This window comes from Canis lupus, chromosome 18 (assembly GCF_003254725.2).
Source record: "Canis lupus dingo isolate Sandy chromosome 18, ASM325472v2, whole genome shotgun sequence".
NCBI lineage: Eukaryota > Metazoa > Chordata > Mammalia > Carnivora > Canidae > Canis > Canis lupus.
The window spans coordinates 32,926,723-32,940,115 of NC_064260.1; the positions used below are offsets into that span (position 1 = coordinate 32,926,723).

A 13,393-nucleotide genomic window follows, 5' to 3' on the forward strand; every position below is an offset into this window, starting at 1 on the left:
ACACACCCAGAAATTCAAACACAGCAAATCCAGTATCTCAAGTCCATCTGAACATATCTTCAAATGTCCCAACAAACACTTTCCCTACCTTGTGCTCACAAAAATTCTTGTATTAAGAAACCACTTTTACTACTGACAATGAATATTTTGTATGTAGAGGAAAGCAGGTACTCATTAGGTGCATAATATCTTGAAAATAAGGGAGGAAAAACAGCCACAGTGACTTTCCTAATTCCTGATAAATCTTTAATTATTATCTATTAATAATTAACGTATTATCAATAAGCCATATTTAATATTAAAATCTGATTTATTGTTAAAACACAGTTATCACAGAAGAGACTGGTGAACATCGGCCATCAACTCCTGTGCTTTATGTCTCTCAAAAACTTTCTCGGGACGCCTGGGTGGCTCAGCGGTTGAGCGTCTGCCTTCAGCTCAGGGAGTATCCTGGGATCCTAGGATCGAGACCCACGTTGGGCTCCCTGCGAGAAGCCTGCTTCTCTCTAGTCTCTCATGAATAAATAAAATCTTAAAAAAAAAAAAAAAAAACACTTTCTCAACAGTTTCATTTAATTTCCCAGCTACACCTAGTTGAAATTCAAACCATGACTGTAGTATGGCTTAAAAACATCTTCGCATTTTTTTCTTCAGTAAAATAAATCCTCATGGACTAAAATAGGCACATTAAATCCTGAATGAGTAGAAAAGAATGCAAACTACTATGCAAGACCTTGGTGCAGTGCCATCCATAGTGCAAGATTCCTAAGTGAATTAGAATTCAGGGATGTGCATTTTAGGAAAACACAACACACACAGGCAAACTTAACATTAGTGATGCATCTCCAAATCTGAACCATAACAAGCCTTTGCTTAATTACAAGAATTCTTAAAAAGTTCTCAAAGCCTGATAAACTAACCCCACTTAGAAATAATAAAATGAGCTTTCTTATCCTCTACATTATATGCCTCTTTCATTTTCTCATGGCTTGATGTAGAAAATAAAAACATTTACCTTCATTAAAAAAAAAAAAAAAAACAAAAACATTTACCTTCAAAAGATTCAGCAAGTCCAAGCCTCCACACTTAATTTTTTTAAGCTCATACTGACAAATGGAGTTGAAAAAAAAAGCAAACAAAAAAATTACCTTCTTCTAGCACCATGATAAGAAGTCAACCTTTTTTGAAAAACACAGCTTCAAAAAAAGGCCCACTATATTCTTTGCATCAAAAAGTTCAAGGGATCCCTGGGTGGCGCAGTGGTTTAGCGCCTGCCTTTGGCCCAGGGCGCGATCCTGGAGACCCGGGATCAAATCCCACGTCAGGCTCCCGGTGCATGGAGCCTGCTTCTCCCTCTGCCTGTGTCTCTGCCTCTCTCTCTCTCTCTGTGTGACTATCATAAATAAATGAAAAAAAAAAATGAAAAAAAAAAAAAAAAAAAAAAAGACTGAGGTACAGGGCAAGCCACTCTGGTGGGCTTTCTTACATAGTGAGCTTTCTGCAAAACAAAAAAACAAAAAAACAAAAAAAAAAAAAAAGGTTCAAGGCTGGTGTTATGAGATAGAATATTTCATAATCACACACATATGAAATTTATATCAAATAGAGTTCTACTTTAAAGCAACAAAATAAATGAACTTCAATGATTTTATGTCCAGATTCCAATCTATGACAAACACTAAATCAAGTCTTTGAAAACAAAATCTCGTTTCAGTATTTTTATACCTTGGTTCCAGTTGCCATGATACAATTCATATTTATTTTATGATTCTATCTCTATTATAGTCTCTCACCTCTGAGACCTTCACTTTTCCATTATTCCTGACATTAAGGACTACATTATGAAACTTCTGTATTTATTAAGGATTATTTTCCAAATTACCACATCAAGAACTCAAAAATTTTCATATTTTAAAAATAAAAAGAACATAATCATTCCTCATACAGCCACCCTTCAAGGATGAATTGAAATTGCTTCTCTGAATAATGACAATAAAATATAAAAATTCTGTAATAGATCACTATCCTTACTCTGAAATGAAGGTGACAAAAACCAAAGAAAGACATTTTGGACATCTCTCTAATTTGGTACTATCTCTTGACTGATTACACTAGCTTACTATAGAAAGTAAAATGTGCAATGTAGTTTCTGATTAATCTAGCCAATCTACCCTCAGATTTTCATGCCAGAAAACCACTTCAAAACATAAACATTAGTTTACTAATAATAATGGTACATGTTGCATTCTAGTATATTCTCTTTTGACTGGAAGAGTATACATATATTTTCCAAATATATTTTTCTAGTGGGAAAGCAAGCATGCAATCAAATCAGCTTTGAGTGACAGGCTGAACAAAATTAATATCTCCCCCTTATAGCTGTTGTCAATTCTATTCAGATAGTATGGGCTTTTTTCTAGACTTCTTGGAACTTTGGCCTACACTTGGTATTTTTTATTTCGTTAGAAATTAAATATAACTTCCCTTTTCATTCCAGTAAGTAGTGCGTCCTACTATCTTCCTCCTGTCAAACTGAGGCAGCCTTGAAATGAGCACCAATTATATTTCCTACTAATAACTGAGGACAACTATGAATAAGAATAAAGGAAATGTGCTTTATTCTTCACGAATCATACCAGTTATTTCAATTAATACTCAAAAATACACTCCAATTTTAGTGAGAATTTACCTCTTTGGTAGTCATTTTAGTGTTAGTCTTTTATTCCTTTCTATGAAACTAACAAATTCATAGCTAATGGCTTACAAAGTCTGCCATTCTATAGTTAAAAATGTGTTTTAAAAATTTTAAGATGACTACAGCAATGTACATTTCCAGTTTATATTTAAAACAATGATTTTTAAAAGTAGAGTCTCAAAAGTCACTAAAACTGTCCTAATCTTTTTCGTTCTTCAACAGAATGACACAATTAATTAACATTTTTTGCTTTGTGTATTGCTGCTCTCCTTGTACTATCACGCACACAAGCTATCTACCAGTCATTGAATTTTCTGTTTCTCAAAGCAATTTCTACATTTCTCCAAATCTGCTCTTTTAATCTTTCTGCAGAATACTTCTGTCTTCAACTTCAAATATATTAATCTAATTCTACTTCTTGTCCCCAAAAGAACTTTTATCCTATGAATAAAACACTCATACTTCAGTAAAATCAATTATACCAAAGCTTTAAATTGATGATCTATATATACATCAATTCTAAAAGATCTCCAGATTAAAAAAAAAAAAATCAACATAAGCAAACTCTTAAAATACAAAAGCAGAACAGACTGCTTTATGGTTAATATGAAGCAGATCTAGTTCTATCACTGTGACTAAAATAAAGGAAATTCATCAGTTTACATGTGACACCAGCTTGAGCATCAGGCTCTCTAGTCCATTTATACGACTATTACTCAAATACACAAAAAATTCTGGACAGACCAAGTGAAGAAGTAAATTATACAATATTTTCTTAGTGTGCCTCTCTATTCTTCACATTAATTTGCTTCTTCACTAATAGGGAGAGATGCTACTCATTCAATCACCTTTCTTTCCAATGCCAGAACTCATTAAATATAACTAATCTTTAAAATATCTGTCAAAAATAAAACAATCCTGCCATCTGCAGGCTGGAGGAAATAAAGCACAATGAAGTACAAGTAATTTAAAAATCATCACCAGGGCCCAAAAATAGTATTAACACTGATCTTTGAATAAAGGTGGCTAAAGCAAATTTTTTAAAAAATGAGTGCTTGTCACATGTCTTCTTTATTCAAACAGTGATTTTGGTGTAGTACCAGCATAAGAATAAATTAAAATGTCAAAGGACTGCAGAAAATACATGGCTAATAATAGTTTGTAAAAATAGCATTTACAGCTCCTACCATGGTAAAACGTAGCCCACAAACAGTATATATGGCATAATCCATTTCCTACCTGCTTAGCTTGTACACACACAAAGACTGAAAGGATATCCTCCAAAATGGCAAAAGTGGTTCTCTGGTTGGTGATATTATATAAGTGCTTTTTATTTCTTTTATTTCTTACAATGTACATTGTAACAAAAAGTCAGTCAGTCTCAAAACATTAGCTATTTGTTACTGACAGGTGGCACAGAAAAGGTGAAGCGGGTGGACTCTGCAGATACCCAGAGTTGGCTAGATGGATCATAATATCCCGCTTTACAACTCCTTCCTCAAGTAATGGAAGACTGAATCAGTTCCTTTCAAATCCCCCGCCTAAAGGTGAAGGTTTCCTTTCTACTCTACTCTCTCCTTTACCTAATCCCGCCTCATTCTCACAGCTGCTCTAAGTCTTGATCTGCTTTAACTGTAGTACACATCTGAAAGCCAAACTCTCATTAAAATCATCAGCAAATGTACCTTCAGTGGTGCTGTCAGAACATTCTCTACCAAAGCTGAGGAGCCAATTAGGTCTGAGCTCCTGTTATCCTAGCCCCAGACCAATAGGAGGCCGGAATCTTGACCTCAAAAGGATTATGGTTTAAAGGGTCAGTCAAGATATACACACATGTACTAGAGGGTAGTAGACAGAAATGCCCTAGGAACACTGCAGAGGATTGAGAGCTGAATACTAGCTGATCAATAAAGGAAAAAAAAAATCTGTGCTAGTATCACTTCATACGCATTAGAAGGGCTATCATCAAAAAAAACAGAAAACAAGTGTTGGCAAGATGTGGAGAAATTAGAAACCTTGCACGTTGTTGGTGGGGAAAGTGAAATGGTACAGCTGCTATGGAAAACAATGATTCCTCCGTGAATGAAACATGCCATTACCATTTTATCCAGGCCTCCCATGTCTGGGTATATACCCAAAAGAACTGAAAGCAGGAACTTGAACAGATATTTGTACACCCATGTTCACAGAGGCATTATTTGTCACAGCCAAAAGGTAGGAGCAACCCGAATGTCCAACAACAGATGAATGGATTAACAAAATGTGGTAGATACATTCAATGAAACATGATTCCACCTTAAAAAGGAATGAAATTCAAATACCTGCAACAAAACGGATGAACCCTAGTGAAATAAGCTAAACACAAAAAGACCAATGTTACAGGATTCTACCCATAGGAAGTACTCAGGATATGCAAGTTCCATAGTGACAGAAAGTAGAATGGTGGTCACCTGGGGCTGGGGAGAGAGGGGGAAAGGGGATGTATTAGGGGATACGGAGTTTCAGTTTGGGTGGTGAAAAAGTTCTACAGGTAGATGGTGATGATGGTTGCACAGCAATGTAAATGTATTTGATGCTATGGAACTGAATGTATAAAAATAATTAAAATCATGAATTTTATGTATATTTTGCCACAATAATTTTAAAAATTTGTGCTAGGCAAAGAGAACAAGGTGAGGGAATGAGCAGATATTCCAGATGAGGGGAACATCATTTGCAAAGAAGGTGAGAATTATAGTTCAGTTTAGCTGGAGAGTAAAATATAATGCAAATGAAAAGTGAGCAGGTAAATTAAAAAATATGTTGGGACTACTACCTTATAGTAGTCTATAGTACCTTACAGTACTGTACAGTACTTAACCTTAATACCTCATTAATGGGTTTGATGCTGTTTAAACAGCAATGGAAAGCCACAAAAAAAATTTTTTTTTTTTTGTTAAGATTTTATTTATTTCTTCATGATAGTCACACAGAGAGAGACAGAGAGGCAGAGACACAGGCAGAGGGAGAAGTAGGCTCCATGCAGGGAGCCCAACGTGGGATTCGATCCCGGGTCTCCAGGATCGCGCTCTGGGCCAAAGGCAGGCGCCAAACTGCTGTAGCCACCCAGGGATCCCTGCTGTGCCACCCAGGGATCCCCCACAAAAAATTTTTTGAGCAAGAGAAGTGACCACAATTAAAAACAGAACTTGCTTGCATTTCTGTATAAACAACTAATGTTCACAAATTTATAATTTACAGGAAAAAAAAAAAACTGCACATGCTTTGAGACAGTCACAACTATAAGCTTCACAGAAGAATTGAAATAAAGGATTTTAAGTACAAAGTGAAGCTACCCATGACTTTGTTACCTATTCTTCTCTATCCACTTAGACTATTTGAGAGATTGAAAAGGCACCTAGGATCTTCCATTAGATCTTCCAAATGTTAGGCTTTACTTCTAGCAGTGGTAGAGAGAAATGAGAGACATTTCTGGAAGATCATTTCATGACACAGGAGTGAAGTAGAGAAGGAGAAAGACAAGGAGATCGGTTTGTTCATTTATTCAACAAATACTTATTCAGCGCCTACCAGGTGTTGGGTGTTCTTCCAGAGGTTGGAGATAGCAAAAGTGAATAAAAACAGGCAAAACCCCTTCCTTCATGGAGTTGACATTCTAAGAGGGGAAACAGAAAATAAATATGACATGTCTGGCAGTAGTAAGGAGTAAGAAAAGAAAGGCAGGTAAGAGGACACAGTGATAGTGGAAGAACTATTTTATCAGTTAACCAGAGGAGGCCTCCTTTAATAAAGTGAGCAGAGCTGAATGGAGAATGCCATCCCTGGATCTGACAGAAGAGCTTTCTAAACAGAGGAAAAAAGCAAGCACAAAGAATGAGCAGAGTATGCCTGGTATGTCTCAAACACGGAGGAAGCCAGCATATGGGAGTAGAGTCAGCAAGTGAGGACAAGTGTTGTGAGGTCAGAGCTGAGGCTGGGGGAGTGGAGGGTTCCTGTCATATGGGGCCTTGTAAACTACAGTCAGGACTTCAGATCTCATTCTGAGTTTACGGAGAAGTCCTGGAGGGTTTTTAGCAGAGAACTGACATGATCTGATTTATAATTTAAAAAAGTACTCTGGATGGCTCAGTTGGTTCAGTGTCCGACTCTTGATCGCAGCTCAGGTTTTGATCTCAGGGTGCTGGGTTCAAGCCTTGTGTTGGGCTCCACACTGGGCATGGATCCTACTTAAAAAAAAAAAAAAAAAGGCAGCAGCACTCAAAGCTGTACAGGGAACAGTCTGTACTGGGCCAAGGGTGATGATGGTAGAGATCTGTAAGATCCGTACTGGGACACTCCTGCAATAATCTAGAATAGAGGTTGTGGTAGCTTGGACCAGGCGAGTTGGTGAGGAGTGGTCACATTACATTTAAAAAGTAAAACCAACAGGAATTTCTGATAGACTGGATGCACCATATGAAAGTCAGGAGTCAGGGATGACTCTAATGAGCACACGTGAAATAACAAAAAACAAAATGAGATGCCACAGCTCCAAAAAGAAAATCTTTCTTCCTATCAAAAGTGCCCAAAGAGCCTTATAAACTATGTAGACTTGATTCTCAAATGCATACAGAAAAATCCCATTAAACACCAGGTCAGTTATTTAGACCCTGTGCTTACTCTTGGGCACAGCACTACTAGCCTTGGGCCACAATCCAGGGAAACTACACTTGCTTCTTCCAAGAATAAAAAATTATACTCTCTCTTTTCCCCCATCTCAGCATAAGAACCATCATATTTATAAACAATACAGTACTTGGTTGCTTCAGCACTCACCTGAAGTATAAAGTACAATGACTGAAAGGTGTGAGTCAGGAGGGTAGGGAAAAGATCTCCCATTTGCCGTTCTAGAACTACTTGTCAGCTTTCCTGATACCACTGTGTGTACTTCATCAACAGGCTTGCTTGTGCTCAGGCTTCCACCTGGGTTTAGCCAATGGGCAGCATAAGCAGGAGATGGGAGAAAGGAGAGGGAGGTCAGGGAATTTATTTCCCCAGCTCACTCCCTGTGGGGTCACCCTGGCTGTTGGATCCTTTAACTGAAGGATACCCCTCCACTACAGGTCCTGCCCACAGGCTCCATCCTTTCTAGCTCTGGCGACTGCTCCCTTCCCATGCCTCTTCATGCCTGGGAGTGGGGACAGCATCTTGCTCTAAATACCCCTTAGTACAGCATCATCTCTACAGCCTGAATTCACAGAAAGTTGTCAGTAAGTTCTCCCCAAATTACCCATTTTTTGACTGCCATCTATTCTCTGCCAGGCCCTACAGAAAGACTCAGAAGGGTAGCACTTAAGTAATGAGAAAAATTTCAAACCACAGGGGAGGTCAGTCCATTTGACAAAATAGTATAAATCCAGATTTTCAAATTACTGTCTTTATATAAATGTATTTTCTAGCCATTTGTTTATAATAGGAATCCCTACACAAAATCATACATTTCTTGTTCTCAGATATGGTAAATATCCTTGCAAAGAAGCACTATTTTCCACAGGAAATGACAGAAATGTTTATGGAAATAGCCTGGAGACTAGGCAGTGTTTATAGATAAATTACAGGGAGACCCAGGAGTTTCCTGGAACTACATAGAAAATTTTGCATGTACACATTCTTCTCAGAGAGTGGTAGAGCTTTTATCAGTTTTCAAATAGATTGGTGCCCCCAAAAAAACCAGCACTAGAGATTGCCAAAGAAGCTCTCCTGAATTATAAATATGCCAACCTGAATTCTTCCGTAAAATGTTTCATGTAATACAAGAAAGCCCTTGATTGCAGTAAAGTATTGAGCAGATCACTAGCTATAGTAAATGTACTGCCTACCAAGTAAAAGATAAAATAAAATAAAATCACCATTCCTTCCATTTTGTTTAAGGAGTTTGCTGATTCTTTCATACACTTAGTATCCAATGGTGCATCTGGAAGGAGGCTGGCCAGAACTGTCGGTAGCCAATGGTGTAGAACTACTTCCTCTAAGTGTGAGAAACCAAACACGACAGAAGAGGTTTCAGCTTCCAATACCGGTCTTCTCACTATTAAATTATAAAATTAAAATTCTACTTGAATCCATTTATTCTGCAATATTGGAACAGGACAAAAAGAAATCACCACTCGAGTCTAGCAAAAAAAAAAAAAAAAAAAATCAACACATGCCTAAGTTTGGGGGTTTACACATTTTGCTGAAAAGGCAAATGAAATGAAGCTCAAGACAACAAGGCACACTTACAAATATAGGTGGCCCACAAACAACACGTGTTTGAGCTCTGCAGATCCACTTAATTGCAGGTTTTTAAAAAATAAGTATATTGGGAAATTTTTTGTAGATTTGCAATAATTTGAAAAAACTCAGAGACAAACCACATAGCCTAACCAAAAAATTTAAGAAAAAGTTAGGTATATAAGAATACAGTATATGATACACATAACATACAAAATATATCTTCATCAATTTTATGTTTTCAGTAAGGCTTCTGGTCAACAGTAGGCTACTGGTACTTAAGTTTTCGGGCAGTCAAAAATTATCCACAGATCTACAGTAGAAAATTATACATGGTCAATGCCTCTAACCCCCATGTTGTTCCAAGGTCAACTGTATATCAATTAGAAACTTACAGATGGGAGGGCATTAACACATGCTCTAACTCTCTTAAATGGTTCCACCACCCTTTATACACAGTTCAGAATTTAAACTGTTCTTAAAAACTTACAATTATCAGATTATCACAACTATCACTGAAATACTATTTCATAATGCATGTTACTAAAATGTTTCATTTCATTAAAAAAAAAAAAAAAGCTGTTCACATAGAATATATACATGGTGAACAAAGCTTCACCATGCTGACACTGTTCTGCTGATGGCTATGGCTCAGCCACCACAGACACTGAGGTAGACTGGGATTGAGGAAACAGGCTTCGGTGTCAGGCAGCACTGGGCTGAAATTGTTCTATGTTCTATCATCAGAGCACAGCTTTGGTGGCTGGGAGGACTAAACAAGCTGTCATGTAAAGTGCTGAGAAGGAAGGGTACATGGTACATCCTTAGTGGTCAGTACCATTTGTTACAGTCAAACCCTCTCCCCCAACTTCTTTCTTGCCAGAAAAGATCAAATTTTATTCAGTGGTATACCTTTCTTGTGAACACGTGCTCTGAGTTAGTGACCCCATTGCCCAGTGTCTTAGTCCCTTCAGAATGCGGTAACAAAATACTTGGTGGCTTATAATTATACAACATTTATTTCTTACAGTTCTGGAGGCTGGGAAGTATAAGATCATGATGCTGGCAGATGTGGTGCGGTGGCTGATGAGGGTCCACTTCCTAATTCACAGATGGTGCTAAGTACAGGGCATAGGTCATTGTTTATGAAAATGCTGCCAATACACACCATTTAAGGAAACCAAAACTCCAAGGGTGACTCCCATGGGCAGACTTTAAGATCCTGGATGGATGGATGAAAGTAGAATTTTTTCAGTAAGTGCACTTAATTCATATAGTCTACGGATTACCAAATAGTTGCTTCATTTTATGAAACTACAATTTCTACCAAGCTCAGAGAAAAATGAGCCAACACCATGTAATTCAAGTAGCTCAAGGACTGCCACATGTATTCACCATGGCAAAACAAAAACCTGTACGTGAAAAGTCAGGAAACAAACTTGGATTCACATTAGGGAAAAAAACCCACAAAACGAAACAGGATGTTTCGACACCAACAACAGCTACTGAGGTAGGGAAAATAATACCCTTGCGTCCCCGCTCAGCACCCCTGAAGATGTCCCACATCCTAACATCCAGAACTTGTAAATATGTTATGTTACGTGGCAAGGGGGAATTAAGGTTGAAGAAGGAAATAGGTTGCTTAAAGAATAGGTGTTGAGATGGGGAAAAGAATCCTGGTGGGCCCAATGTAATCACCAGGATTCTTATACATGAGAGGAGGAACTAGGAAACTAAGACGGCTCCCCTGGGATGGTGTCCTCCCTCTAGCAGATGACATTCGGGCGGAGTTAGATATGCTGCTCATGGTGTGCAGGAAAGGAGGTAAAATGTCATGATGCTTCAAATGAGGATTGCCTAAGTGAGTTTCCATTTTCCTTTAAACTGGTTCTAAAGAAAACCCCTGAAACTGCATACACTTTTTTGTCTGTCCCTTTTTCTGTAGAGAGGGTCTAAGGCATTCAAAGATTCTCTAAAGAATCTGTTTTACAAACAAGGTTAAGAGCACTCTTGTTAATGCAAATTGGGGTAGCCACTCTGGAAAACAGTATGGAGATTCCTCAAAAAGTCAAAAAAATAGAACTACCCTGACTCAGCAATTGCACTACTATGTATTTACCCAAAGGATACAAAAATGCAGATTTGAAGGGGCGCATGCATACTCATGTTTACAACAACAATAATCAACAATAGCCAAAGCATGGAAAGAGCCCAAATATCCACTGCCTGACAAATGGATAAAGATGTTTTATATATATATGTATATATGTCATGGAATATTATTACTCAGCCATTAAAAAGAAATCTTGCCATTTGCAACTATGCGGGTGGAGCTAGAGTGTATTATGCTAAGTGAATTAAGTCAGTTCTATAAAGATAAATACCGTATGATTTCATTCATATGTGGAATTTAAGAATCAGAATGGATGAACACATTGGAATGAAAAAAAAAAAAAAAGAGAGGGAAACAAACCATAAGAGACTCTAGAGAACAAACTGAGGGTTGATGGAGGGAGGTGGGTAGAAGATGGGGTAAATGGATGATGGGTATTAAGAAGGACACTTGTTATGATGAGTGCTGGGTGTTATACGTAAATGACAATTCACTGAATTCTGCTCCTGAAACCAATATTACACTATAGGTTAACTATCTAGAATTTAAATAAAAATTTGAATAAAAAAAAATACTCTTCCTAAATTATTCCCAACACTGAGCTTTTACCGTTTCATGATTTTCTAAGGTGGTGAGTCTCAAGGGGTAGCCCATCAGGCACCAACACAAAAACATCAAGACTCTCCAAAGGTTGTAAAATGACGATGGCTGAGCTCCACCAGGGACCAAGTATCTGGGAGCTGGAGGAAAGCTCAATATTTAATAAAATGGGGAAAGGCAATAACAGGGAATTCTACACACGGTCAAAGTACTACTACTCCAAGAGATATTTTTTAATGAAAAATTAAGCTGAAGAAACTGAAATAAATTGCTCCCATTACCAAATCTTAAAATCTCAGGGCACCCATCTCACCATGCGACTCTGTGTAACTGATATTTATCTATCTATCTATCTATCTATCTATCTATTTTCTGAGCCTCAGGTAGCTCACAGTATGTAAGGCATGCCTAGTGCACCTGATTTTTTTTTTTTTTATATTAAAATTCGTACTGCGGGGACGCCTGGGTGGCTCAGCAGTTAAAGTGTCTTGCCTTCAGCTCAGGGCGTGATCCTGGGGTCCCGGGAACGAGTCCTGCGTGGGGCTCCCTGCATGGAGCCTGCTTCTTCCTCTGCCTGTGTCTCTGCCTCTCTCTCTGGGTCTCTCATGAATAAATAAAATATATAAAAAAAAAAAAAAATTTTCGTACTGCGGAGTGCCAGGATGGTTGGCATGTAATACATCACACAGACACAAAAAATGTCAGCCATATCCCCTGCCCACATGTGAAAATAAAAATAAAAATAAAAAAATAATAATGACGATGATGGCCTAATAATGAGGATGAGGATGATGCCCGGTATTCTATACTGTTAAATACTAAAAGGCTTCTGTTAATAGCGTTCGTGTCGTTACTTAATGCCAATTTTCTATGATGACTTCCCCTCCTAAATTTCCACTCTTTCAGGCGCACGCTTCTCCCTAAAGCATCCTTCCGGACCCCTGTCGGGTGACGCCGCGGGCACCTGCAAATTAAGTCGGCGGCGAGTGGTCGCCCGGGGCAACCCGAGGGGCCTGGAAGGGAAGACGTCCCCATGGAAACGGGCCCAGAGGACCGCGACGAGCGGCTCCCGGGGGCTTCCGAACCCCAGCAACCTCGGGCAGCGGGACAGCTCTCGGGGGGCCGGAGGCGAGGCTGGGAAGTGGCTCGACAAGAAAAGCACACCTAGGGCTTCGTCTCCGCGCGGCGCAGGTCACACACACCCCGGGGCAAGGTCACCGAGAAGCCCTCCGACCGGGGGCCCGGGGGCGGACTCCGCTCCCCCGCGGCCAAGCCCCGCGGACCCCGTCCCCGAGAAGAGGCCCCGGCATCACACACCCAGCTGGGCCCCGAACCGAAGAGCCCCCGACCCACAGGCCCGTTACTCCGCTGCCCAGAAGACGGGCGACCCCGACCACTCACCCCGCAGCCGCTGCGTGCTGTGAAGCCATCTCCAACTGGCCCCGCGGCCGAGAGGCCACCCAGAAGCGCCCCTCGCCAGCGCCAGTCTCCGGCATCCGCCGAAGCCCAGGAGGTAGCGCAGCCCCCGAGGGTCACAGCCCAGCCTCCAGGAGGCCGCCATCTTCCCGGCCGCGTCGCGGGCTGCCCGCCGCGGAGCCTGATCGCCCAGTCGTCAAGGCCCTCCCAGGCCCCGCCCCCTGTCATGTTGGCCACGCCCCCGGGCTCCGGCGGTGCCTGCAGAGGCGCGAGGCCCCCCTTAGTCCCGCCCCCACCCCGTTGGCCCCGCCCCCCGC

At 40.0% G+C, this 13,393-nt stretch overlaps 1 protein-coding gene and 1 long non-coding RNA gene across 4 annotated transcripts in view; one reads left to right on the forward strand and one right to left on the reverse strand.

The window, feature by feature from the left end:
• The window catches only part of LOC112663466 (uncharacterized), a 47,806-nt gene extending 39,056 nt beyond the window's left edge, over nucleotides 1–8,750 (forward strand). Inside the window, exon 4 of the long non-coding RNA XR_004806602.1 lies at nucleotides 8,606–8,750. This is a non-coding gene — a long non-coding RNA (uncharacterized LOC112663466). The remainder of the gene's footprint in view (nucleotides 1–8,605) is intronic.
• Nucleotides 1–13,321, reverse strand: part of PDHX (pyruvate dehydrogenase complex component X) — a 64,652-nt gene extending 51,331 nt beyond the window's left edge. Inside the window, exons 1-2 of one of the 3 annotated variants that reach the window (XM_049096395.1) lie at nucleotides 13,062–13,306; nucleotides 6,266–6,350 (exon numbers count right to left, since the gene is read on the reverse strand). In XM_049096395.1, coding sequence (XP_048952352.1) covers nucleotides 6,266–6,350; nucleotides 13,062–13,304 — 328 coding nt within the window. In that variant the 5' untranslated portion in view covers nucleotides 13,305–13,306. Of the gene's footprint in view, nucleotides 1–6,265; nucleotides 6,351–8,583; nucleotides 8,605–13,061 lie in introns of those variants that run through there. The other 2 variants (XM_025452453.3, XM_049096396.1) reach the window with 2 other exon arrangements.
• Nucleotides 13,322–13,393: the final 72 nt, after the last annotated feature.